Source organism: Lithobates pipiens, unplaced genomic scaffold (assembly GCF_037356315.1).
Source record: "Lithobates pipiens isolate NorthernLeopardFrog02 unplaced genomic scaffold, aLitPip1_a1.2 Scaffold_18, whole genome shotgun sequence".
Classification (NCBI taxonomy): Eukaryota; Metazoa; Chordata; class Amphibia; order Anura; family Ranidae; genus Lithobates; species Lithobates pipiens.
Window position 1 is genome coordinate 146,271,876 of NW_027507758.1, and position 26,616 is coordinate 146,298,491.

The 26,616-nt window shown below is 40.6% G+C and overlaps 1 protein-coding gene across 2 annotated transcripts in view; it reads right to left on the minus strand.

Annotated features, from left to right (window-relative positions):
• Positions 1 to 26,616, minus strand: part of SIPA1L2 (signal induced proliferation associated 1 like 2) — a 329,734-nt gene that overhangs the window by 28,968 nt on the left and 274,150 nt on the right. Inside the window, exons 16-18 of one of the 2 annotated variants that reach the window (XM_077486232.1) lie at positions 24,638 to 24,779; positions 14,183 to 14,402; positions 12,319 to 12,375 (exon numbers count right to left, since the gene is read on the minus strand). In XM_077486232.1, coding sequence (XP_077342358.1) covers positions 12,319 to 12,375; positions 14,183 to 14,402; positions 24,638 to 24,779 — 419 coding nt within the window. Of the gene's footprint in view, positions 1 to 12,318; positions 12,445 to 14,182; positions 14,403 to 24,637; positions 24,780 to 26,616 lie in introns of both variants that reach the window. The other variant, XM_077486231.1, reaches the window with a different exon arrangement.

A 26,616-nucleotide genomic window follows, 5' to 3' on the forward strand; every position in this document is an offset into this window, starting at 1 on the left:
GAAGTATTGTACTAACTAAGGATTCTTCAATTTCTACCATGAAACAAATTCCTAACATTTTGGTGGAGATGCGGGCCTGGATAAAGGGCAAGCAGGAGAAACTGTCACTTTTCCATTAAAGTGACAGTGTCCCTTAAGATTTCAGAAATCCCCTCTTGTTCAGAGTCAAGAAATAATAGGTGATCAAAAAACAAAGCAAAAAAAAATGTTTTTTTTTAAATAAAATGGGGAATGTTTAGTACCTCTTGTACATTTTTAAAGTTAGTTAGGTATATCCTGCAATTCTACTAAGTGATTGTAAACCTCAGTCATGGAATCTGAGCAAAGCACATATATCTGTAGTATTTACATATCTCTCTCCAAAGCTCTAAGTGTAATTTCTCTCTGGTGCTTTGTTCCTCTGTTATCACCATGAGTCACATCCGAGAAGTTTTCCTGACACATGAGATACATTTGTGTTAGGAGGGAGCTCAGCAGACAGCTTGTCTATTCAGAACACAGTTCTGCTGTGTGGAGGGGGGTGTGTGCCTTTCCTCCAATCAGCTCTCACAGAATGCTAATGCAGCCTCTCCACCCCCTCCTGTGTGCTGCTGACAGATGAAGAAAGATTTTAACACGTTTCTGCCCTTTTGAATGGGTATAGGGAAGAGAAGACTGCAGATAAACCAGTAAAATCTATGTTGGAGGATTTGTTTAATCTCTGAGGCTGTTCACTTCACTGGGTATATTGGAGGGTTTACAACCACATTTTTATTTTTATTTTTAATCAGAAGAATGTTTTATTTGAACACAATCAAGCATACATGTTCTAGAAACACTCACAAAAGAATGCAAAGTTGTAATTTCCTACCACTTTAAAGGGTTACTAAAACCCTAGTTTTTTTTTTTTTTTTTAAATAACAAACATCATATTTGCCTCCTCTGTACATTTGGTTTTGCACAGAGTGGTCATGATCCTCCTCTTTTGGTGTCCCTCAGTGACACTCGTGGCTTCTCCTCTTCCCGAGTGCCCCATCGCAAAAGCGCTTTCCTTCAGGACACCCGTGCAGGCACATTCCTGTGTCCTGCTGCAGCGTCTATTGACACAGACAGCAGGACTCGCCCCCACCCCCTGGCACCCACTTCATTGGATTTGATTGACAGCAGCTGGAGCCAATGGCTGCGCTGCTATAAATCTATCCAATCAGGGCATGAGACACCGGCTAGAACTGGTGTGCTCGTCCCCGGGGCGAGAAAGAATGGGTTCAGACAAGTAAAACAGGGGTCTGGGGGGCTGCTGCATGACAGAAGGATGCATTAAGGTGAATAAACACGAAGGTTTACAACCCCTTTAAGATTTAATGTGTCCAGGTCATGATACAGAAAGTACTGTAGTAGCTGGTTAGATTTATCTGGACTTGTTCTTTAATGTTTAAGATGTTTTTCTAGTCACCTGAATGTGAAGTAAGGCATAGGGGGAGATTTACTATCAACTTCTATCTTCAGCTTGTTCAATTAAATTGATTGTAATTTTTTTGATCTTAATGCATTCTATGTGTGCAGCAGCCCCCCTAATGGTTGCCCGAGCCCCATCTCTATCCAGCGATGTCCACGAGTGCTTCGGGCCTTCCGGGACTCTCCCTCCTGATTGGCCGAGACACAGCAGTGGCGCCATTTGCTCCCGCTACTGTCAATCGGAGTCAGTTAGCCGATCGGGGGGGGGGGGGGTGTCTGAGTGGACACAGGGAGCTGCAGCTTGGCTCTGGTGCCTCCAAGCTGCTTGCTGTGGGGGCACTCAACAGAAGGAAGGGGCCAGGAGTGCCGGTGAGGGACCCGAGAAGAGGAGGATCTGAACTGCCCTGCACAAAACCACTGCACAGAGCAGGTAAGTATGATATGTTTATTATTTTAATAGAAAACAAAACGAGACTTTACAATCACTTTAAGTTTTAACAATAAAACCTGGGCACTGATTGGTTTCTATGCAGAGCTGCACCAGATTTTACACTGTCCAATTTTAGTAAATAACGCTTGGGGCTGGATGATACACAGAATTTCCCCTTAATCTGAAGTTATAATGATCCAATTTAACCTCTTCCAGACCGGCTCATGCCAATATACGTCAGCAGTTTGAAGAGGGATATCGTTGTTATGGCAGTAGCTAGCTACCATAACCCCAGTATCCTTTTCTTCAGTGAGCGGTCCGGTTTCAGATAAAAGTGGTCTCTGCAGTGGATTCACCGTGAGATCAGTTTTATCGGCGGTGTGAGAGGGCCCCCCTCCCTCTGCTCTCCTGTGCCCCCTGCTGCTTACTGTAACAGTTGGTAGCAGCGGAAGCGATCGGGTCCTCTTCCTGGCTTGGTATTAAGATGAGTGAGGGGAAGATAGCCCACCCATCTCCATACCATTGTAGGACGGAAGCAACGTCAAAATGTCACTTCTGCCCATAGCTCTTAAAGCAACATTTTTTTTTTAAATGACATTCATTTTTTATTTTTTTATTATTGCATTTTAGTGCATAATTTTCTTATTGCATTTTACGAATAAAAGAAACACATTTTTTTTTAAAAGAACAGTGTAAAAATAAAAAATAAAAGGTAAAATAAATAAGAAAAAAAATATTAAATGTGCCCGCAAAAGCGAACGCATACGTGAGCAGCACCCACATATGAAAACGGGGGTTTAAACCACACATGTGAGGTATCGCCATGATTGGTAGAGTAAGGGCAATAATTCTAGCCATAGACCTCCTCTGTAACTTGAAACATGCAACCCATAAAAAAATGTAAATGTTGCTTATGGAGATTTTTAACCGCGTTCAGCCCGGACCATTTGGTCCTTAAGACCAGACTACTTTTTGCTATATGGCACTGCGACGCTTTAACTGAGAATTGCACGGTTGTGCGACGTGGCTCCCGAAAAAAATTGACATCCTTTTTCTCCCACAAATAGAGCTTCTTTTGGTGGTATTTGATCACCTCTGCGGTTTTTATTTTTTGCACTATAAACAAAAAAAGAGCGACAATTGTGGAAAAAAAGCATTATTTTTTACTTTTTTTGCTATAATGAATATCCCCCAAAAATATATATATAATTATATAATAATATAATAATTTAGGCCGATACATATTCTTCTACATTTGGCAAGAAAAATCGCAATAAGCGATTATTGATTGGTTTGCACAAAATTGATAGCGTTTACAAAATAGGGGATAGTTTTATGGCATTTTTCTTAATAATTTTTTTTTTACTAGTAATGGCGGCGATCAGCGATTTTTATTGTGACTGCGACATTATGGCGGACACATCGGACATTTTTGACACATTTTTGGGACCATTGTCATTTATACAGCAATCAGCGCTATACAAATGCACTGATTCCTGTGTAAATGACACTGACAGTGAAGGGGTTAACCAGGGGGTGGCAGTGTAGGGGTTAAGTGTGTCCTAGGGGAGTGTTACTAACTCTGGGGGGCTGGGCTGTATGTGTTAGTGAACACTGATCTCTGCTCCAATCACATAGAGCAGAGATTAGTGTCACTTGTTGCTAGACAGAACGGGGAGATGCTGTTTACTTCTGCATCTCCCTGTTCAGCTTCCCTGTGAGACGATCCCCACGGTGATCGGGACCCGACCAGCACGCGCGCACACGATGGCAGGGCGGCAATTTCATTTGGACAAACCATCATTTTTCCCGGCCCGTGCCATTCTGTCGACGTACATCGTCGTGCGCTGGTCGGGAAGTGGTTAAGGGCAAAAGTTTGTTGCCATTCCACGAGCGGGCGCAATTTTGAAGCGTGACATGTTGGGTATCAATTTACTCGGCGTAACATTATCTTTCCCAATATAAAACAAAATTGTCTAACTTTACCGTCGTATTATTTTTTTGACTCAAAGAAGTGTATTTTTTTCCAAAACAAGTGCGCATGTAAGACGGTGTGACAGAAAGTATTGCAACGACCGCCATTTTATTCTCTAGGGTGTTAGAAAAAAATATATATAATGTTTAGGGGTTCTAAGTAACTTTCTAGCAAAAAAAAACAGTTTTTAACTTGTAAACACCAAATCTCAGAAAGAGGCTCGGTCCTTAAGTGGTTAAACACTCACTAGACTAGAGTACACAAAAAACACTCACTACAGGACAGGACTTTCCATTAATCTGTACTGTATTTTAGCAACTAGCTCACGGAGCTTGGTTTGATAATTAATTATTTATATTATATTTAAATAATTTTAATTATTTAATTGTTATAAAATTGTGTCCTTTTTCTTTCCTACAAGTGAGCTATGAAAATAAGCCTCTATCAAGCAAAGCATTGGAATGAAGACAAAAGCTGTCATAGCTGTCGAAAAAGCAGTCAGGGCGAAAACAGTGAACTCTTCGGCTAATATAGGAAAATCAAACAAAAACAGACACCTTAATAACAAAAGCAGACAATTCTATCCCAACAAACTCTGTAACACTAACATACTAGAATATCAATCCACAATACAATAATTTAAAGTCTTGCAAATATGTCTCTTGTATGGACACTACAGATGGTAGGTCACGTTGCTTCTATAGACAGCCTATAATGAAACCTTTGAGAATTTGCTCTTGTATGCCGTGCAGACAGTTTAGAGCAAAATGTGTTCAGTCTTACTAACTAAACTAATGGCAAGTACTGTCAGAGAAGAACAATCAGTCAGAGACTTAATGTGGAATTCCTGCCTGACACTAACTATTCTTAAAATGTGCCTTACCTCCCCCAGCTACCTACTCAGTCTACCCTAGCCTGCTCTGTCCTGGTCACATGATCCCACAGCTTCGGCTCCCCTGTGACAAGGAGTGCTTGACAATGATGTCACTCATTGGCTGTGACATAGTTTTTGTTGGGGTTTCCTCCTCTCCCTGTAGCCACTGCTCATTGACACAGGGGAGCTGGTGTTCTGTCGGATAGTACCCGCTATCAAGAAGTGCCCTGAATGTACTGCGCATGCGCCGTATGGAACAGCACTACAGCTGATTTTACCATCAGTGCCTGTGCACAATAGCCGACAGAAATTTTTCTGTCAGATCGTGCCTCTCGCTGCCAAGGCGCGTTCATGTCGGTAAGGGGCATTTTTGTACATGTTGGGGGCGGATTTATAAATGATGGCCAGTGCTGCAAAGATGGGGGTGGAATTTTTAACGATGACCAGTGCTGAAAAAAAATCATTTTGAAACTATGTGCAAATTAGAGGGTCCTGCAATGAAGCTGCAACAAATCGGCACTGATACTGTGGCAAATGGCTTGTGTTAGCTAGCTAAATACGGCCTGCAAACCCGCCCATCAATATAGAAAAACCCGCCCTTCAGTTGACTAAACATGCCCTGCAAGCGTCCAGGAAGAATAGCAAAAAAAGTCTTGCAGCACTGGTCATCTTTAACCACTTAAGCCCCGGACCATTTGGCTGGCCAAAGATCAGAGCACTTTTTGCGATTCGGCACTGTGTTGCTTTAACTGACAACTGCGCGGCCAGGCGACGTGGCTCCCAAACAAAATTTACGTCCTTTTTTTCCCCACAAATAGAACTTTCTTTTCATGATATTTGATCACCTCTTTGATCACCTTTTATTTTTTGCGCTATAAACAAAAAAATAGTGACAATTTTGAAAAACGCATTATTTTTTACTTTTTGATATAATAAATATCTCCAAAAAATATATAAAAACACAATTTTTTTCCTCAGTTTAGGCCGATACATATTCTTCTACATATTTTTGGTAAAAAAAATAAAAAAATCGCAATAAGCAAAAATAGGGGATAGTTTTATGGCATTTTTATTATTAATTTTTTTTTTTTACTAGTAATGGCATCAATCAGCGATTTTTAGCAGGACTGCAACATTATGGCGGACACATCGGACACTTTTGGCGCGATTTTGGGACCATTCACATTTATACAGTGATCAGCGCAATTAAAAATGCATTGATTACTAGACATGTGCATTCGTTTTTGTCCGAATGCATTTTCGTCTGAATTTCGGGTATTTTCTCTATAGTTTTAACAAACGATAACGAACGCTCAGAATCTGAAAACCGAAAGATACGACATAAACAAATGCTTTATTTTCATTTTCCTTGTGACAACAGTTCGATATAGATAGGAGATTCAACATGACACTGACAATAGCAATCTGTGTCCATCGGACCTGTGGTCAAATGTGCCTAACCTTAGCTCTATTAGTCCAGAATTATTCTACACAGAGAGAAAAGATACAACAAAGAGAGAAAACATTCAACATTATAGAGACAATAGCAAAAAAGGTCGAATTTGCCTAACCTGCCTCTATTAGTCCAAGATTATTCGACATAAAGAAAAAAGATTTGACATGAAGATCCGACGAAGCAGTCAATGCGAGTGGACATTTATGGTCAAATGCTCTGCCCATAGGCTATAGAAGAATTCTAATTTTGGTTGACTAGTAATAATAATTAATATATATAATTATTGCTAGTGTCATACAACACTAGAATTCTACTATAGCTTGTAGGTGGAACACTCGACCGGAAATGTACGATTGCGGCATCGTACAGTGTAGCTGCTCCGTCGAATCTTCTTAGAACATTCGACAGACACCATTAGCCTTTAATGACAGATTCAACCTTAATTATTTCGGATTTTCGGAAGAATGCATTTTTTTTTCAATGAAACTAAATAAATAAAAACGAATTTCGGGAGTAACTAAATAAATTAATTTTTCGGACAAAAACGAAATTCCGAAATGAAATATTTCAGTGTGCACATGTCTATTGATTACTGTGTAAATGTGACTGGCAGTGAAGGGGTTAACCACTAGGTGGCGCTGTAGGGGTTAAGTGTGTCCTAGGGAGTGATTCTAACTGTGAGAGGGGGGGCTGTGTGTGACATGACACTGATCACCGCTTCCAATCACAGGGAGCTGTGATCAGTGTCAGTGTCATTAGGCAGAACAGGGAAATGCTTGTTTACATTAGCATTTCCCCGTTCTTCCTCTCCGTGAGACAATCACGGGTATCCCCGCGGGACCCGCGATCACGTTCACGGAGCTCCTGGTAGGCACGCGCCCACAAGCTGCCTCTTAGCCCTTGTACACACGGTCTGAGATTCCGACAACCAAATCCATCGGATTTTGTCCGAAACTGTTGCATACACACGGTCGGACAAAGTTGTCGGAAAATCCGACATGATGACATTATTTCGTTAGGACAGGACTACGTTCACGCTAGTAGCCAATAGCTTTGGTGTAGGAATTTGATCTGAGCATGCGTGGCACTTTGTCCGATCGGAATTCTCTACAAATGATCGGAGTATGTCCGATCGGAGCATTTTGTCGGAAAATTTTACCAACAAGTTGGAAAACTTGGTCCGTCGGAGTATCCAACAGTCCGATGTAGACCACACACAGGCGGAATATCTGACAAATCGGTCCAATCGGACACATTCCGTCGGAATCTCCGACCATGTGTGCAAGGGCTTAAAGGGCAATGTACAGGTACATTAATCTGCCTGTACGTGCCCTTCTGGAGCATTATATCTGCATGAGGCGTCGGGAAGCTGTTAAAAATTCCACCCCCATCTTTGCAGCACTGGCCATCATTTATAAATCCGCCCCAACTTGTACAAATCCACCCCTCGCCGACATAAACCCGCTTTGCCAGCTCAAGGCACAATCTCCCGTATTGAGCGCATGCGCCGTCTCGCCATCACAACAGCTGATCGTAAAATCAGCTGTTGTGTTGTTCTGTACGGCGCATGCACCGTTCGTCCCGGGCACTTCTCGATAGCGGGCACTTCTCGATAGAACACAGGAGCTGTGGGATCATGTGACTGGACCAAAGCGGACAAAAAAAGGTAAGTATTTTTTTTTACACAGGGTAGGTAGCATGAGGGGGGCATTTTTAAGAATATTTAAGCAGGAATTCCATTTCAATCCTTGACAATCTACTAAAGCAGAACTTTAGGCAAGCAGCTAAATACATGAATGAAATGCATGAATGAAAAAGAGCAGTTTATATGGCCTAAAAATTGGTATTTCATCCAGATATTTATGCAGCCTCATCACACTGTACAAACAGATGACATCCCCTTTCTCTGTAAAAGTTATAGACTATAAGGAATCCACAGCCGTATTCATTTGTTTCTTTTACATCTGCCTGATGTTTAGTTTTAACTGTGATTCAGGCTAGCCAAGCACTACTAAGTTTTGATTGTGTTGCAACAAATCTATGCATTTCCGGTAATGTCTGAGTAATGTACGTGTAAATAGAAAAGTGGAAATGTATGTTCCATATCAACATTAATCAGCATGAAGTTAAACTTCCAAATTACGGTATCTTTTTTTTTTTAGGAAAACAGAGCCTGGAATCATTTAAGTGGGGATTAGAACCCATGGATCTGGCATTGTGACAATAACCAGATGATAAATCTATGTATGGCTGGCTTTAGTCATACATACTCCTTGTTACTCATAATTAGAGATAAGTAAGTTAGTCTGCTGGGTTCAATATTCACAGAGGACTGAGTTGATATTTGGCCAGTGGATATCTGTATATAATTCCCAATATGTCAGACATAGCCCACACTTCATCTTTTCAAACTAACTGAAGACCTTCTACACAATTAAACTGATTTTTTTAATGTAAATTCTAAGTGCATGGAGAGAAATGTTGGATCTGGATAAGCAAGATAGTAAAAGAGATTTCTTAATTTTTATATATATTTTGATTCGCTTATCCTTATGTTGATTCTAATCAGCCAACCATCAGTAAAAAGTATAAACCAGTCAAATTACTTATTATGGGTATTGTCAGTGTTTTCATATTGTGTTTATACTGTTTAAATATTGTCTTCCTTTTTATTACGAGTTCTGTCATTTTTCAGGTTGTCAGTAAAAAATGTGCTCCATCTGTAAATTTTCTATGTTATGTCAGTAAAAAATGATGCAGGAGGTTGACAACAATGATTCTAATGCAATTTTTAGGGAGATTATACACATTTACTTTTTATGTGTTCTTTTATCCATAGAAACTTTTAGTCTTATTTGTTGTTTTATGCTTAGGAACTCTAACCATTTTTTAAAATCTATTTTGTCTATGATTTTGTAGCGATGTTCCTTAAACCCTGCCCAGCAGTGCTGAAGATGGATGCAGCAAAAATGTGTATTTTTACAGCACAGAAAGAGAGCAGGACATGGAGGACATTGATAAGCTGCTGTTGCAACCTGGACTGCTGGCCCCAGCTACCCAGGGATGAAAGGAACCTGACTGGCTAGTTGGGCCAAGGAGGAATCTGTTTTGCCAGTAGATTTTTTACCCGGTCCATCGGAAGGTGGGAGGTACAGACAGTTGGCTGGGACCTGTGTGGAGAGAGGGGAGTACCCAGTGAGTGTCTACTGAACCAACACCCTCATCTTTGTGTGGGATGCCTTAGGAAGTGCTGTGTTTGGCTAACTCAGAACTGGATGGAGTGTGCTGCCAGCTGTTATAGCCCTGAAGAAAGGGGCTTAGGGACTGCTGCTGCTGCTGTGCACTGTTCTGCTGGGTTCCTGCTGCAACCTTGACCACCATCGTGCTGGAACTTGCTGCTGCAGAAAGAGACAGAGAGAGGACTTGGGACTTGCAGTTGAGACATAGTTGCTGTGCAACTATAATTATTGCTTTAGGATTCCCAAAGCAATGTGTGCTGTTTTACTAGAGGCTGTATGCTGTATGCATGATGTATTTGTCACTCCTTGGAGAAGCTGGCTGCTACAGAGCCCATGTGCTGTATTGTGTGCTGCTGATACAGGGAGGAAGGCCAGAATGCTCCAGTGTTTCAGAACAACCAGTGTTCCAGCTATATTGTCATCTTATTTTCCAGGTATCAGCACCTGTTAAAGCTGCCAAGATCAGGCTGAGGGGGAGGAGCAGTGGTGGCCAGTCCATAGGGAGCACACGGGCACTGCTCCCCCACCCAGCAGTCACAATTTTTTTTTAAAGTACCTTTAAAAAAAATAGAAAAAAATGATCTTTAAGTGCACTGTGTTCAGGCGTCAGACACAGTGCACTATGGGAAGCACCACGTCAATGCAATCACAAGACTGCAGATGGGGCGCTTCATTTGCAGGCTTTTGGCCTGCTTTGTGGCGCAATCCAAAGCGCCTAGCAGCTTCCGCCCTTAGTATTAGTTGTTCAAGTTAAGAGGTTACTTGTCATCCGCTCAATGGAGCGCACAACCTGAGCGGAGCTGCTTGTAAGGTAAGTAATTGAGGCTCAGGGCTGCATTTGATGGGGCACAGTGAGGCTGCATTAGATGGGGCACAGTGAGGCTGCATTACATGGGGCACAGTGAGGCTGCATTAGATGGGGCACGGTGAGGCTACATTTGATGCTGCACAGTTGCTGCATTTGATGGGGCACAGTGACTGCATAAGATGGGCACAGTGGCTGCATATGATAGGTACAGTAGCTATATTTGATGGGGCACAGTGGTAGCATTTGATGGCACAGTGGGAGCATTTGATATGGCACTGTGGCTGCATTTGATGGGCACAGTCGTGGCAATTGATGGGCACAGTGGCTGCGTTTGATGGCACAGTGGTGGCAATTGATGGGCACAGTGGCTGCATTTGGCACAGTGGGTGTGTTTGATGGTACAGTGGCTGCAATTGATGGGAAGTGACTGTATATGATGGAACAGTGGCTGCATTTAATGAGCACAGTGGCTGCGTTTGATGGCACAGTGAGGCTGCAATTGATTTAGAATTTTTCAGTTTGTTTGTACCCCCCAAAAATTTTGAGCACCAGCTGCCACTGGGGGGGGGGGACCCTTTTGCTAGTCACTGAGGTACTGCTTGGGGAAACAAGTGAAAGACCTTGGGTTGCCATTTTATTCTATCTAATTGGGCATTCCACTGTAAGGGGCCCAATTCTAGCAGGACTAAATTAGTGTAACCCTGAGCAGAGGTTTAAGCAGGGCCTAGTGGGCTTTAATTTCATTAAGAGCAATGGAAAAAGATCAAATCTGAGTCAAAACAGATCTTTTTCTCCACAAATGCTTGCTTGGATATTTGACAACCAAAAATGTTGATGGAGGCAAATTGTTACCATTTCCTTTGATCTTATTGCTCAATGTACTATACTGTTCTTCACTCTCATTTATTTATTCAGGTAAATTTACCTTTCAGCTCTCCTGTACCATACCAACCCCTTGTAAGTAAGTAAAGCAAAGATTGCAGAGGTCAGGAGAGGAGTAAGTATTGCACAGATTGCATTGGTCAGACAATAGGTAGCACACAGTGAGCAGAGATCAGGAGTCAGTAAACACATGGAGAGTAGAGGTTTTGAGCAAATAACACAGTGAGTGCCGAGGTCAGGTCAGGAGTAAGTAATGCACAGATTGCTGGGTGCAAGATAAGTGCAGCTGTATTACTTTAGATTATATTGTACCTTGTCTTTTGGCCCTCTAGTTTCACCCACTGAAAGTTCAGTGTCTGTCCATCACCTTCCCTCTCTATCGTGGACACCCCCAGCATTGTCCACAGGAGCAAGGTAATGTAGCATAAACTTTGCAGCATACAGGCACCAAATCACAGTGGCACTGTATAAGCGTCATTGGAAAGTAGGAGACTGGAGGCGCCTGCACGTACATGGAAATGGTGATTGCCACTTTTCCTCTAGCTTTGCTAATTTCATTTGATGCTTGGGCAGTACCAATGTTGAGTTGGTGCCTGTCCACTGCAAGGTATATGTTATGCCGCCAGGCTCCCAGGGATGACGTCAGTGATGCCTGTTTCCCAGGGACAGACACCTCACAATGAATGAGGCAAAGGGTAACCTTAAGCTGGAAAGCCTAAGATTCCTGATCTGGGTACTATTTAGGTCCAGCTAATAACAGCTCTGCTACACAAATCAGGAGGATCTCAGCTCAAACTAAAAGCTTGTTATGGGAGATATACCTGTAGGTCTATACCCAGGTGGAGGATAACTCCCGGAGGGGTACAAGGTACATCTTGATTCTTAACTGCTTATGCTACAACAGTCACCAGAGAACATTTACTTGAAACATCCATTGATTAGAAGATACAGCAATATGCACATTAACAACAAAATTCTGGTTTCCTCAAACCTAGGAAGACCTAAAAATCATCATGTGAATGATAAAGAAGAACATGGTTTAAAACATCTCTAGTCACTCTCTTTAAAAACAAGTTAACTGGACATTCACAGAGGATTCGGTATGAATCAGTTTTTTTTTTTTTTGTTTTTTTTTAAGCAAGCAACACTGTTCTTTGACCTTACTTATGAAAACAGGCAGTATAGTAGTTGTACAAAAAAAGAAAAAAAAAATTGACTACCTTCAAAGGCTCTGGCAGCATTTACAAGTCGGGGCCAATCCAAACCTGCAGCTGATTCTGAAATTAAATCTGGATCATTAAGTTTTGACTTATCGGACAGTGACCCATCAGAAAACCAACAATCTTCTAGGTGAGAGAAAAAAAACACATAAAACACCGATATTTTAGGGGAAGCATGTCTTTCAAATTAGTAAACGTGTATTTGACAATCTCTACTATCTTTGGGCATTAGAAATTGAAAACAAATAGCATTACAAATCAAAAGAAACACATTTCATTTAAAACCAAACACAATGCCACCTCAAAACTTCATACCAATCAAGATGCTAAGCATTGAAACAGTGATAATTTGAAATTACTTTGCAGCTTCAGGACCTGTAGTCTTGAAGATAATTGTGCCTACAGTGAGTCTCTCATTATACAATTATTAGGAAACAGCAAGGTTATCTGTCAAAAGACCTTCAAAAGAAACCCCATAGAGCAAAAAAATAATGGTTGCCAAAGGCTTGTTTTTGAAAGTGCCTGTTCTAGGGCTGTCACCATTATGCTTCCTTCACTAATTGTTAAGTTACTGGCCTGAAACAAGCATATGCATATTGTTTTTTTGGAGACTTGGTATTGTTGTACATGCTTGGTTACTCATAATGAAGCCACAATGGGTACACACCTTAAACAAATCAGCAATGGAAGCTCCCATGTTTCTAATTCTGACAGCTTCCCATTCAGTTTGGCTTGAATTGGATCATACAATGGGACAATGATCCAAACTAAAATTTTCCAAATGAATGGCTAACATTTATGGTTCAATTGTTTTTATTGGCTTTTGCTTTGTATTTTACAAACAGTATATTATACAGACTGAAAACTATAACTTAAGAAAGACTATGGATACAAATACTCTGAGAATGACATGGAAAGTGCTTGATTCTAACATCAACAATTAGACCCTTTTTGGTCTCCTTTGAAGTGAAAAAGAACTCCTATGCCCATAACAGAAGCCTCCTATTACACACTATATCGGAGGGAGAATGATAAACACCAGACAATTAAGTTTTTACTGCTAAAATAAAACTTTATTGGCTTTGCTGCCAAGTGAGAAAAGGCCGGTTAAGCCTGGTACACACTATGAGGGTTTTTTTCGTTCAATTGTTCGCTCTGGTCGGAGCTGCTGTACTAACTATCTGAAGTTAGCATAGTGATCCCCTTCACTGAGCTATTGTGTTCTGACAGGGGAAAACCCCCCCAGAACAATCTGATCCATGCTCTCCTTGGCAGAGAGTGCTGATCGGGAGTTAGTTGGCTGCTGGTTATCCAGCATGCTCATCTGACAGAAGGCGGCTTCTGTCGGACAGGTGCCATACACACGGGCCAAATTACAATTTTTAACCATCCAATGTCTTGCGAAATTCTGGGTCTTCAGTTTTCTCCCTGAAGACAGTTAGAAAGCTATTTTCTGGACCAGAGTGAATTTCAGAAAGTATGGGGAGTCCTAAGACCCTTATAGGGAATGCACACACAATAACAAAATGGCCCAAATGACTGCAGTTTTGGTCCCTGTAAACATGTTTTTGTAAATGCAATGCTATCAAAAATTATATATTTTATTAGAAAATAATTACTATAACCTATTTGTTTCTAATAAACTATTAGAAAATAAGTAATCTGGGGACCCCAAAAATAATTTTTGGGTCCTATTTGGAGTTCTGATCCAAAGGCTGCAACCTAGGATGACTGCTAATTATAACAATACAAATAAAACAAGAAATATATATAATTTTTCTAAGCACTATACATATACATACTTTGAAACAGGTGAAATAAGCATTAAAAACTATTTTTAATAGCATATTAGAAAAATACATACTTTTTAGATTTGCCAAGCCGGTGTTCAAATCATTCAGAATAGGAGGTGTACTGCTGTATGGGGGTGTCGTGCTGAACAATATATCAGTTGTTGAAATCTGATCAATTATTGAACTATGGGAGCTGGCATAGGCATGCCCCCTACGGTTACTGCACATACTTTCATCTGAAAGTGTCCTGTAAATTGAAGGCCTTGGTGACAAATTTCCATAAGCTGAGTACTAGAACGAAGAGCAAAAACATAATATTCAATGCTTGTTAATTGTTAATTTTATTTACTGTAAATGGTTATGTCATATATTATATATTATACAACAGTTATTTCATTGTTTTGAAAAAAAAACTCTAATTTATAACTTTGTTTTCCAAACTCTGGAAAGGAACATTTTTGGATGTGCACGGAAGAGCGCCTGGTAAGTGTATCAAATTGGTCCAAGTGAAGCTCATGATGTTATCTGCCCACCTCTTCACCTTGTTTAATCAATCAATGACTTGAATCAACTGATAAAAATTCAAAGGTGCACCTGAATGGCTGATTTAACACATGACCAGCTCGATTTCTTTCCAGCCATACAAATGAAGCAAGAAGGAATCAGCCGAAACCCAGCACATTACCGTATGCAGCAGGATAAAAAAATAAAAAGTAACAAAACAGTAATTGTTCAAACCACACTGGCCCAAACTCATTTTTATAGTTAAATCAAACATAGCGTTCTGGTGTAAGATGTATTTAGCTGTTAAGTCATCCACTGAAGTTAAGTAAAACTCTGTTAGTGAAAGAAAGTTCCCTGGAGAATTAAATTGCATTTTTTTTGGTTTATTTAACCTATTTTTAACTATATTCTTTGTATTTTTTGTACCCTATTTTCTCCTTATATGCTAATCAATACTTTCTTTCTGATCACAATAAAATTAGATTGATGATTGCCCTGTTGCATCTTATGCCGCGTACACACAATCAGATTTTTTGACGGGAAATGTTGGACGTAAGCTTGTTGGCGGTAAGTCCTACCGTGTGGAAGTTCAAAGGACATTTGTTGTCGGATTTTCCACCAAAAAATGTTGGCTAGCATGTCTTCAAATTTTCCGCCAACAAATGTGTGTTGTCTAATTTTCTGATCGTGTGTACACATGATTGGAAACATGCATGCTCGGAAGCAGAAGCGATCGGTCTTGTAAACTTGCATTCGTAATGGAGAATTAACATTCGTGACGTGGCAGATTATGAAATCTCCAAATGCAGCGCACAATTCTCTTCTTTTTTAATGGGATAATAATGAAGCTGCTTTGCTGGTGATACTGATGGAGTTATTGCAAACAAATTTTCAAAGGCTTTTTTTTTTCTAGTGATATTAAGAATAGTATTATGTTGTTGTTTTTTTTTTCATTTGTGCAAGTTACCACAACACCATTATCCCCTCATTTATAAGATCAAAGATACAACTATGTTGGTGACCCTTGTCAATTTTACATTGTATTTTTTTAAAATGTAACTGCCTACTCCCAAACTGTCATTTGAAGTAAAATACATAGCCAAGTATTATTCTCCACAATTTTTTAATTGTGCATTAAAAAAAAAAAAGAAATTAGACATGCTATCTGCCAATAGAACTTAACCAAAAGGTGCATTCTATGCATCCAAAAATATAGAAATATAGCAAATTAAATCATTATTCATTCAAAAAGAACTGAAAAGTGCTAAATGAAAAAAACAAAAAGAAAAGCGCGAATCAACACTCACCAAACTTCTACTAACACAAAATTAGCAGAAGGAGCCTAAAGGGTGGCGCTAAAGAGCTGAAAAACCACGTAGTACGTCTACTGTGACCGTGTGTAAGCAAGACAAGTTTGAGCCAACACCCTTCGGACAAAATTTCACAGTTTTGTTGTCAGAAACTCCGATCGTGTGTACGGGGCTTTACTCTTCTGTTTGTTACTAGGATTTGTGGTAACTATGTCATGTTTACAAAATTGTATAATATACATCTTATCTTTCACTGTATGTATTATTTTTTAATCACAAATCAAATTAAACATTCATTGAGCAAAAAAAACAAAACAAAAAACTTTCTCCCCCTGGAAGTCCAGCTCAGTTTTGTTGTCACATGTAAATAAAAAATTATTAGCAGAACACACTGAAAACTGAGACACATACAGTATGTCTTCCCATATCAAAAGAAAGTTATGTACCTGCTGTCTGAATGCATCTTAAGATAATGATAAGCCGCTTCTAGATCTTAGCCTGATTAAAGTAATCAACAATGTCAGCTGGGGCTGGAGTGACAAGATGATCCATGCTGATGGCGGAATTGGCTTATTTCATGTCTATCAAGATACAAGCCTTTTAAAGTCTTTAAAGTGGATCTTCACTACATCTGACCACCACAAACCCAAAACACTATATAATTCATCAAAGTCTCCCATCCATCTATGTCTCTATGCTTTATTTTGTTGAGAAATCACTTTGAAAAACAACCCTCTAGCCATGGGCGTCTGCAGAACTTTTTTCAGTGGGGGCATCATTTTAAGGTTGGAGACTGTGGACATGGTACAAGAGGTGGTTAAAGGCTGCGGACATGATACAGGAGGTGGTTGGAGGCACGGACATGATACAGGAGGTGGTTGGAGGCTGCGGACATGATACAGGAGGTGGTTGGAGGATGAGGACATCACATACTATAGCAGCCATGGATGGATGGATGGTGCAGGGGTATGGTCTCCAGGACTTAGTGTGGCTGTGCACACAGTGGAGTGGTGGGAGTCTCCCTCCAGCAGCCACAGATGGATCCATAGCTCTGGAGATTCTCCCACCACTCCACTGTGAGCACAACCACATTGAGTCCTGGAGACCGGACCCCTGCGCCATCCATCATGGATGGTGCAGGGGTCCGGTCCCTGTGTGGTCATGCTTACAGTGGCGTGGTGATGGTGGGAGTCCCCACAGGCTCCAGCTGGGGTCCGGTCTCTGGGACGAGAGGCATGTCCGCTCTGATATGCTGCTGACTCCCAGGCAGCCGAGTACCAAATGCTGTCCATTAAAAAATGACGCCAGGTGGCACCATTACACCATTAACTCACCGCACATGCGCCCGGTCGGCCGAAAATGGCCAAGCATGTAAGAGCTTGCCCAAGCCCAGGAGGCTTTGGAACTGCGCAAGCACAGTTCCGATGTCGGCCAGCAGACATATTTTTTATGAGAAGCTGCCGTCCGTAACAGGCATTTACAGGCAGCTCAAAAACAGATTGAAATTTACCGGCTGCCCGTAAATTTACGGGCGGTTGGCAACACTGGTGTGTGGACAGCTTGCTCCAGGGGTAGACACTTTCCCCTCCATGCGGATGCCTATTCCTCTAGCATTTCTGTCCGTGGCAATCTTGAGTAAGGGAAAATTATCCATGTTACTTTACTTCCTGGAATCAACCTGCCCTTAGCTCAGGCATGCATGCATGCAGGAGAGTTTTCTTAGCTGAGAAAACCCCTCCTCCTCTCCTGAAGGCTCCTAAGATGTATGACATAATTTACCAAGGCAGGAAACCAGAAAGTAACTGAAGAAATATTAAAAAAAAAATTAAATCAAGTAAATGTGGTATATTTTCTATCTATTTACTAATGCTAGCAGTATGAGGATTAAAAATATTCAATGTTGAGAGTAAAGTTCCACTTTAAAGTGTGGGCACAAAAAAAAAAATCACCACAACGCTGTCTCTTCAAAAACACTACAAGTGCAGAATGTACCTTTTTTTTTATTTTACTATAAACATACTGTAGATACTTCAAAGTCTAAGTGTGCTCAGGCTATGGACACCAAGGTCTTTACATATTCTTTACGAGCAGTAAAGGAAACAAGCCCCCCATCCCCACACACAACTCTCCAGTTGCTGTGAAGTAATACATTCTCAAAGATCACAAGAAAGCAGGAAGTATCAGTTTGTTAAGTTTCGGGTTACTTGTTGTGTGATTAGAGGACTGGCACTCTGCCAAGATTTTGCCCTTCAAAGACAAAAGAGAGTAAAGAACTCAGGTTTCTGTGCTTGTGTTATGAAGATGAATTTCCCCACAATTCTTATGGATACAGAGAAGAATGAGGACTTGATTTTAAGTGCTTGTTACTGCTTGCATGTTCATAATTCATAATACTTTAGTGTGAATAGTCTGGACACAAGTCCACTTTAAATCATGGAGTGCAAGCTATGGATAATATCCTAAGTGAAGGCACGGGAACTTGTTTAATTGCATCCTGAGTGTCAATGTATTCTAATCCTGTGGGAAACTTTAATGCCATAGTGTTCCCTATCATACAATTGCTATGTCAGTCGATCACATGGCTTTGTTTGTAAACAGCTTTCTGTGAGCACTCACAGTATGCATAGAAAGAAATATTTTCTTAAAAAAGACAGTATAGTGTTTGTATTATTATTATTATTATTATTATTATTATTATTATTATTAATAATAATAAAAATAATAATAATAATGATTGTGCAAGTAAAAAAATAAAAAAGACTTTTAATTCACTTGTCCCCGTTTAATATTTAATCTTAACAGGATATTTATTTAAACATTGTGCCCAATATGTTCTTAACATATCAATTGAAAATGATTTAGCCGTCATTCACATTGGAACGACTTGTCATGCGATTTGACAGGTCAAATCGCATGACAAGTCGCATCCTATTGCTGGTAATCGCACTGTTCAAATCGGGGCGATGCCAACTTTGCAGCGGCACATCGATTTGAAAAAGTAGTTCCTGTACTACTTTTGGCAATTTCGGGTGTGACTTGCATAGACATATGTGCATGAAATCGCACAGATGTCTTCCAAGTCCCACCCGAAGGCACACTGACATGCAGCTTTGAAATTGTGTAAATTCAGATAAAGTCGCACGATTTTAAAGCTGCAGTCAATGTAAACAAGGGTTTAGTCAGGCAAAGTAGCGATTAAATATTATTAGGTTAATCAACAAATACTGCTGCTGCGGAATTTGGTCTGGGGATCTACACATCAGGGACTTCTGGTCAGGACAGGGTTATGTAAGTCTAATGCCCCATACACATGGTCGGATTTTCAGACGGAAAAGGTCAGATCAGATTATGTTGTCGGAAAATCCGATCATGTGTGGGCTCTATCAGACTTTTTCCGTCGGAAATTCAGACGGAAAAAATTTGAGAGCAGGCTCTCAAATTTTCCGACAACAAAATCCGATCAGACTTTTCCGATCGTTTGTAGAGAATTTCCAATCAGACAAAGCGCCATGCATGCTCAAATCAAATTATGAGACCCAAGCTATTGGCTACTAGCCTTAAAGTAGTCCCGTCGTAAGGAATGAACGTCATCACGTTCTGAACGATCGGATTTTCCGACAACTTCCGCCTGAAAAAATACGGCGGATTTTGTGGTCGGAACGTCCGACCGTGTGTGCGGGGGCTTATTCTACATGTCGTAGTATGTATTTCAGCCTCATATTATCTGTCCTTTTATTTCCATATTGGGATGTGAAAATGCTCAGCTACTGACCAGCAAATATTATATGGTGTGAAGTGCATCAAGGCATTTTTTAAGTTCTTCTGCTGCTTGTCTGAGCATAGCGACTTTTTTTATTGTGTATTTTATTTTAGGGTTGAAACAAGTGCTCAGTTTCTCCTTGACATCAATGTATGTGTCAGCAGATGCTGTCATTGTTTCAAAGGTATCATAGACTTTTCTACGGCTAAATGAAGCAGCAGAGCTTTCCGCTTGTCAACATTTGTGACACCTAAAGTACTAAAGTCAGGATAAGAGTCAAAGGCAAGAAAAGTGTATTCATATCATTCAGCCATGATGCATGCTTTGCAGTGTTTTCACAGGTATGTAAAATGGAGAAAAGGGTGATGACACTCCATCCTTGTCACCAGCTGTAGTGTTTGTGATTCTCACAAATCTAGCAAGTTTTATATCTGAGCTGAGCTCATTTGCATGCTAGTATCATAAGACGGCTGTCCCCAACAGGGAGGTAATGCTATTGTACCAGCATTGTAATCTGACAGCAGACACTACCACAGAGGATAAGCAGCAACATGGAATAATTAACACTGATAACACTACAATCCCTTCAATAGTTTAATCTCTGGATGCAGATACAATATTGTTCTAATTTTTAGCTGCATAAAGATGGCCATACACTAGTAAAATTTTATTAACATTTTTTTCGTTTTAAAGCAGTAGTAAAGCTTAAAAAGACAAACAAAGAAACCCTGCAAGGTAAAGGTGTAATGTGCTAGTATGCAATGATAAGACTTGAAGCCAATGAAGCCCTCCAGCGGCAAATTGTTACCACTGCATAGGCTTCGATGATGTCACTCCCGTGCATGTGCCAGTGACCTCAGGAGCTGCTGCTCCCTAGATTATCGCCTAAATGGTGCACGTTTAGGAGATATTCATGTAATCTACAGGTAAGCTTTATTATAAGAATACCTGTAGGTTAATTTCAAAATACAGAGTTTACCTCCACTTTGCCTCCCCATGTGAATGAGTATGGGATACATAATACTCCTACACATTCACCAAAAAAGTGCCAAAAAGAAATAAAAATACACACTTTTTTTCACAGTTTTTGACAATTCCTTTATAAAAAAATTTCATGCCAATGTAGATCCATCATCAATTAGGGCGCCACCGCCGGACCCCGAAAAAAAAAAGAAGCTTCGCCAGTGACAAAGGCTAACCGCCATCTTTCTGCTCTGCCATCTGACAGTTCTTAAAGTGGTTGTAAACCCACAAAAAAAACCTAGAAAAAAGGAGCTGCGCCAAATAATAAAAAAACAAATCAATAAACCAAACAATATAAGAAAAAGTCCATGGAAAGTTTATGTTATGCAGGAAAGGAAAGCGATCGCACCACAGTGATTCCACACTTCCTTATCGCTATTGTGCCCAGCCACCGACAAATAAGTGCGCTTACCAGATGGTAAAAGCACAAGGAGCGTTTATAATCCCAAGCCACTGACAGCTCCTCGCCTTCACCAAACACTTTGTCACTCAGGAACGAACAATCCATATATTGAAGAATCACATGCCGCTCCGCATTCTCATCAGTACCCAAATTGCACGTTCGTAATATAAAAAGAAAAGAAGCCTCCCATAGTGTAAAAAACGTCAATGCTCTTTTAATTATAATAGAAATGCACTTACATAAAAACCAAAGATTTTCGCATATAAAAACAAGCCGGCCGGCAAAACGAGAGCCCGTCCTCCTCTCGTAACACGCTGTGACGTCACCACGTGTTACGAGAGGAGGACGGGCTCTCGTTTTGCCCGCCGGCTTGTTTTTATATGCGAAAATCTTTGGTTTTTATGTAAGTGCATTTCTATTATAATTAAAAGAGCATTGAAGTTTTTTACACTATGGGAGGCTTCTTTTCTTTTTATATTATGAACGTGCAATTTGGGTACTGATGAGAATGCGGAGCGGCATGTGATTCTTCAATATATGGATCGTTCGTTCCTGAGTGACAAAGTGTTTGGTGAAGGCGAGGAGCTGTCAGTGGCTTGGGATTATAAACGCTCCTTGTGCTTTTACCGTCTGGTAAGCGCACTTATTTGTCGGTGGCTGGGCACAATAGCGATAAGGAAGTGTGGAATCACTGTGGTGCGATCGCTTTCCTTTCCTGAATAACATAAACTTTCCATGGACTTTTTCTTATAGTGTTTGGTTTATTGATTTGTTTTTTATTATTTGGCGCAGCTCCTTTTTTCTATTTTTTATCTATTTCTATGTGTGTGTATCCCACAGTGGAGCAGCAGCCTTACATTCTTTGAACATTCATTTGAAATTTTTTCTTAATTATTTGTATTTATTTTTAAGATTAATTTCTTGGTCATTCATCTGAAAATATTTTTTCTTGCTTGATAAGTAGGAAAAAAAACCTTTTTTTTGGGGTCTCAGTGCGGTTTTATTTCTTTTGTTACAAAAAAACCTGCAAGACAAAGGCATAATGAGCTAGTATGCATAGCATGCTAGCTCATTATGAATTACTTACCTTAGAGCAAAGCCCCCCGCTCCGACAAGCGACATTGTTCCCGGAGTTTCTTCCGGGTTTCACGGGCTCAGGTACTGTGATTGGCTGGAGCCACGATGACGCCATGCAGATATCTCCTAAACCGTGCAGGCTATTAGATATCCTAGGTAGCTATCCAGGGATATCTCCTAAACCGTGCAGGCTTAGGAGATATACTGGGTAGCTACAGGTAACCCTTATTATAGGCTTACCTGTAGAAAAAAGTGGTTGTAAAGGGTTTACAACCACTTTAAATAGGTAAGGGATAGAGCCACCTAGGACCTTGTCACTTGGCAGCACCGCCCCCTGTGACATTAGCGATCGGTGCATGCTGGGTCAGTGACATCACATGAGGGTGGTGCCACCAGGTGGTGTCACCAGGTCCCCGTTCTTACCTATTTAAGTCATCTGTCAGAGAATGGAGCAGGAAGATCACAGTTAGCATTCATCGTGGATGGAGCCTTCATCACGGTGGCTTTGGCGTCATGATTGACGTTGGATCTACATCGATGGACCTTGTTTTTTTATTTTCAATAATGGAATTGTCAAAAACAGTGTGCATGATTTTATTTCTTTTTGATACTTTTTTTGTTGAATGGATGGGGTACTATGTACCCCATACTCATTCACATGGGGGGGGGGGCAGATCTGGGGGCTCCCTTGTTAAAGGGGGCTTCTAGACTCTGATAAGCCCCCTGCCCAGGAACCCCTCCAACCACAGCCTAGGTTTGTGGGGAAGAGGCCCTTGTCCCCATCAACTTGTTGAGGGCATGTGGCCTGGTATGGTTCAGGAGAGAAGGGAGTGCTTGCTCATCCCCCCCTTTCCTGGCTTTTCGGGATGCATGCTCGGATAAAGGTCTGGTATATATTTTGGTGTGACCCCCTACCCTTTTTTTCTAATTATTCTAGGGCCTGTAATGTTTTGTTTTTTTCATTCAGCTATCATTGGGGAATCCCACTGACAGCTGATGACTAATCTGTTGTTAAGGAAGCAGTGGCTGGATTCGCGGCCCGCTCCTTAACAACCAGATGTTCACTATGCCCTGATTGGGCAAAGCTTTGCCCAATCAGTGTTAGAATGCACTGTGCAGTGCACAGTGCATTGTGGGGCACTCGGCAGGCAAACATCCCGTCGAGCGACCCGCAAAGTTGGACGTATGGCTCAAACTGTTTGCCCCACTCTAATGGCTACCTTCTTAGCATTCAAGCCATCCTCAATCCTCAGAAAACTGTAACAATTATATTTTGAATTTTGATCACTAAAATAGAACAGAAAGTTTTGTTTTAAATTAAGACCAACTCCAGGCAAAAAAGTGACTGCAACACACCTAATTGGCTCTTTGTTTTGCTTCTCCCTTCTCCTTCCATAGCTCTGCTGTACTTTCCAGTTTGCTGTACACCAGAGCTATGGAAGGAGAAGGGAGAGGCTGATACCAAGCCAAATTCATGTATTTAAACTGCTTGTGTTTAGAAAATACATGATGTTTTAGTTCACAAAGCAAAATGCTCCGCTCTAGGCCTCTGCCAATGCATCCAATAGAAGAAATGTTGAGAAGAGGTATACAGTACGTGGCTAAAAGGGATGAAACTTTGGGGAATTTTTTATCTCCCTCTATGTTCAGAACCAAGAAGACAAAAAAAAGTAGTTTCTGAAGTCCCAGGAAGCTCAGGAAAAAGACACTGCGTATTGTATGCAGAAAATACTACTACAGTGGATTGTATCATCCCAGTGGGCATATAGGTATGACATGAGTAGGGTGAGTTTTAATCAAGCTGACCCACAATAAATCTATCATGTGAAAGTATTCCTGGAGTTCTAATTTAAACCTCCCCATCAGTTTCCTCCTTTCTCTTAAGCCCAACGGTAGGAGAAACATGTTAAAGGGAGGTGCTAAGGCAGGAGGCTGTGACTTTTGGGATTAATACTGCTTTGAAGTTTTAACAAACTTATCTGTGTTTCTGGACAGTACTGTCCACTCTTCTTAGAGACAATAAAAAATCTAAAATGGGTAGGGTTAGCAGTACCTACCTATGCAATAGGTATGTACCTATGTATAGTGAAGGAACAGGGCCATCTCCCAAAGTAGGGCCTATGAACAGTGGCATCTCCCAAAGAAGCAGCAATAACATTAGAAAAATTAGAGCCATGACGGTGCTTGCCACTTAAACTTCAAACTGGAGCCAAAATATATACAGGGGCACACAGTATACCGGGTAAAGTTTTCTGCTTCTCATATAGGAGCAGCTGTACTTATGTATAGTACCTGGCTAAGTAGCACATGTGTTAGGGATAGCATGCACCTTAATGCACCATGTTATTACTGCTTCTATGGGAAATGCCCCTGTTTACTTTCAAGTTTGTAAATATCTTCATGCTTTTGCAATATATTTGAACTACACTGTACTGTATATAATGTATACCTTTGTTTTTTCTTCCTCAGCATGTGGACTGTCAGACCATTTCAATTTTAGGAAATCTTCTTTTGGCAAGACACGCTGGTGCTCATTTTCTTCCTCAATGCCTGAATTCTGTAGCAAACTGGATGAAGGCAAGTCCTCTTCACTGGATAAATATACATATTTTATTAATAACGCATTTATTGTATATATAACGTCTAAAATATTTGCATATGTAGTTCTTTAAATCTTTATGTATCTTTAAACCATGCTATATCTTACTAAGAAATTCTCCATGAAGAACCAGAAATGGTTATACAGTATACGGTGTATTACTAAAATATTACTTTAGACAAAACTTTTTTTTCAGATACTGTATGTATATGAACTTAATAAATTGATCTGATGTTCATTTTAAATTGTAGAAATATAATATATAGAGTAGAGATGCCCCATATAGACTGTTTTCCCTGGTTAAAAAAAAAGAACGATGATTGTTTTTCTACTCTTCTCTATCAATGCAAGTAAATGAATGTGTTGGAAAACAATATATTGGGTCCAATTTACTAAAGCAGAGAATTCTTACCTAGAACATTTACTGCTCACTAAGTTAAGTTATGTTTTGCACACTTTATTTTATAAAATTATATGTAAAGGGACATTGGATTTTGACCTCCTACTTCCAACAAACCTTAGTTTTCTTTTTAGCAAGCAATAAGGAGTAAATAATAAGAATTAATAGTGGGGAGGGACCTTTGTCCTGTAATGTATACCAAGAGAGGGATTTTACAGGCAAGACAAATATTCTAAACAATTCTGGACTTGGGATCTTAGCCCTTGTACACACGGTCGGAGATTCCGACGGAATGTGTCCTGTCGGACCGTTTTGTCGGATATTCCGACTGTGTGTGGTCTCCATCGGACTGTTTCTGTCGGAATATCCGACGGACCAACTTTTCCAACTTGCCGGTAAAATTTTCCCACAAAATGCTCCGATCGGACATACTCCGATCATGTGTAGCCTACTCCGACGGACAAAGTGCCCCGCATGCTCAGATCAAATTCCTAGACCAAAGCTATTGTCTACTAGCCTGAACGTAGTCCCGTCGTTACGAAATAACGTCATCACGTTATGTACAATCGGATTTTCCGACAACTTTGTCCGACCGTGTGTATGCAACAGTTTCGAACAAAATCCGTCGGACAAAATCCAACGGATTTGGTTGTCAGAATGTACAAGGGCTTAGATTTAGACCATGGAATGTCTAAAATGCAACTGAGGGACGGGCATCACAGCAAACAAATACTAACAGGCCCACCTAACAAAGGTCAAAACAAAGGCTTAAAAGTCAGACCTGAAGCACCTTACATCCCAAACTGTCATCACATTAGACCTGAATATTCACCTGTTAGAACTTAACAAACATGTGAACAAAAGACCAGGTGCAGCCTTGCAAATCTGGGAAGCAAATACCTGAAGCTGAAAAGCCCATGAAGCACTGACAGATCTGCTAGAGTGCTCCTTAACAGGGATGGAAAGAACCTTACACTTTATTATAGGCTTGAATGATGACTTGTCTAATCCACCTGGCAATAGTGGAACGACAGGCAGGATGCCCCCTACGGGGACCCTTGGGAATAACAAAGAATGAATCTAATTGTTTAAAAGAAACTGCAGCCAAGACATTATACAGCACATATAACATCCAAACAGTGAAGAGAAATTTCCTTGGAATGTTTCAGAGCATGACAAAGACAGGGCACAAGCACAATATCCTGGTTAAGGTGGAAAGAAGGAACCACCTTGGGAAGAAAGGAGGTCTCAATACAAGTGTATACCATATATATTTTAAAAAGACCCAGAGGGCCCAGTATGGACGGGAGGAGGGGCCACAATGGTTTCTTTTTCATAATTTTTAATTGTGTTAAATTCAATAAAAAATTGAATTTAATCATCCGTTGGTAAGGATGAAACGGACGGCTTCCCAGCCCATTTCTTAGCA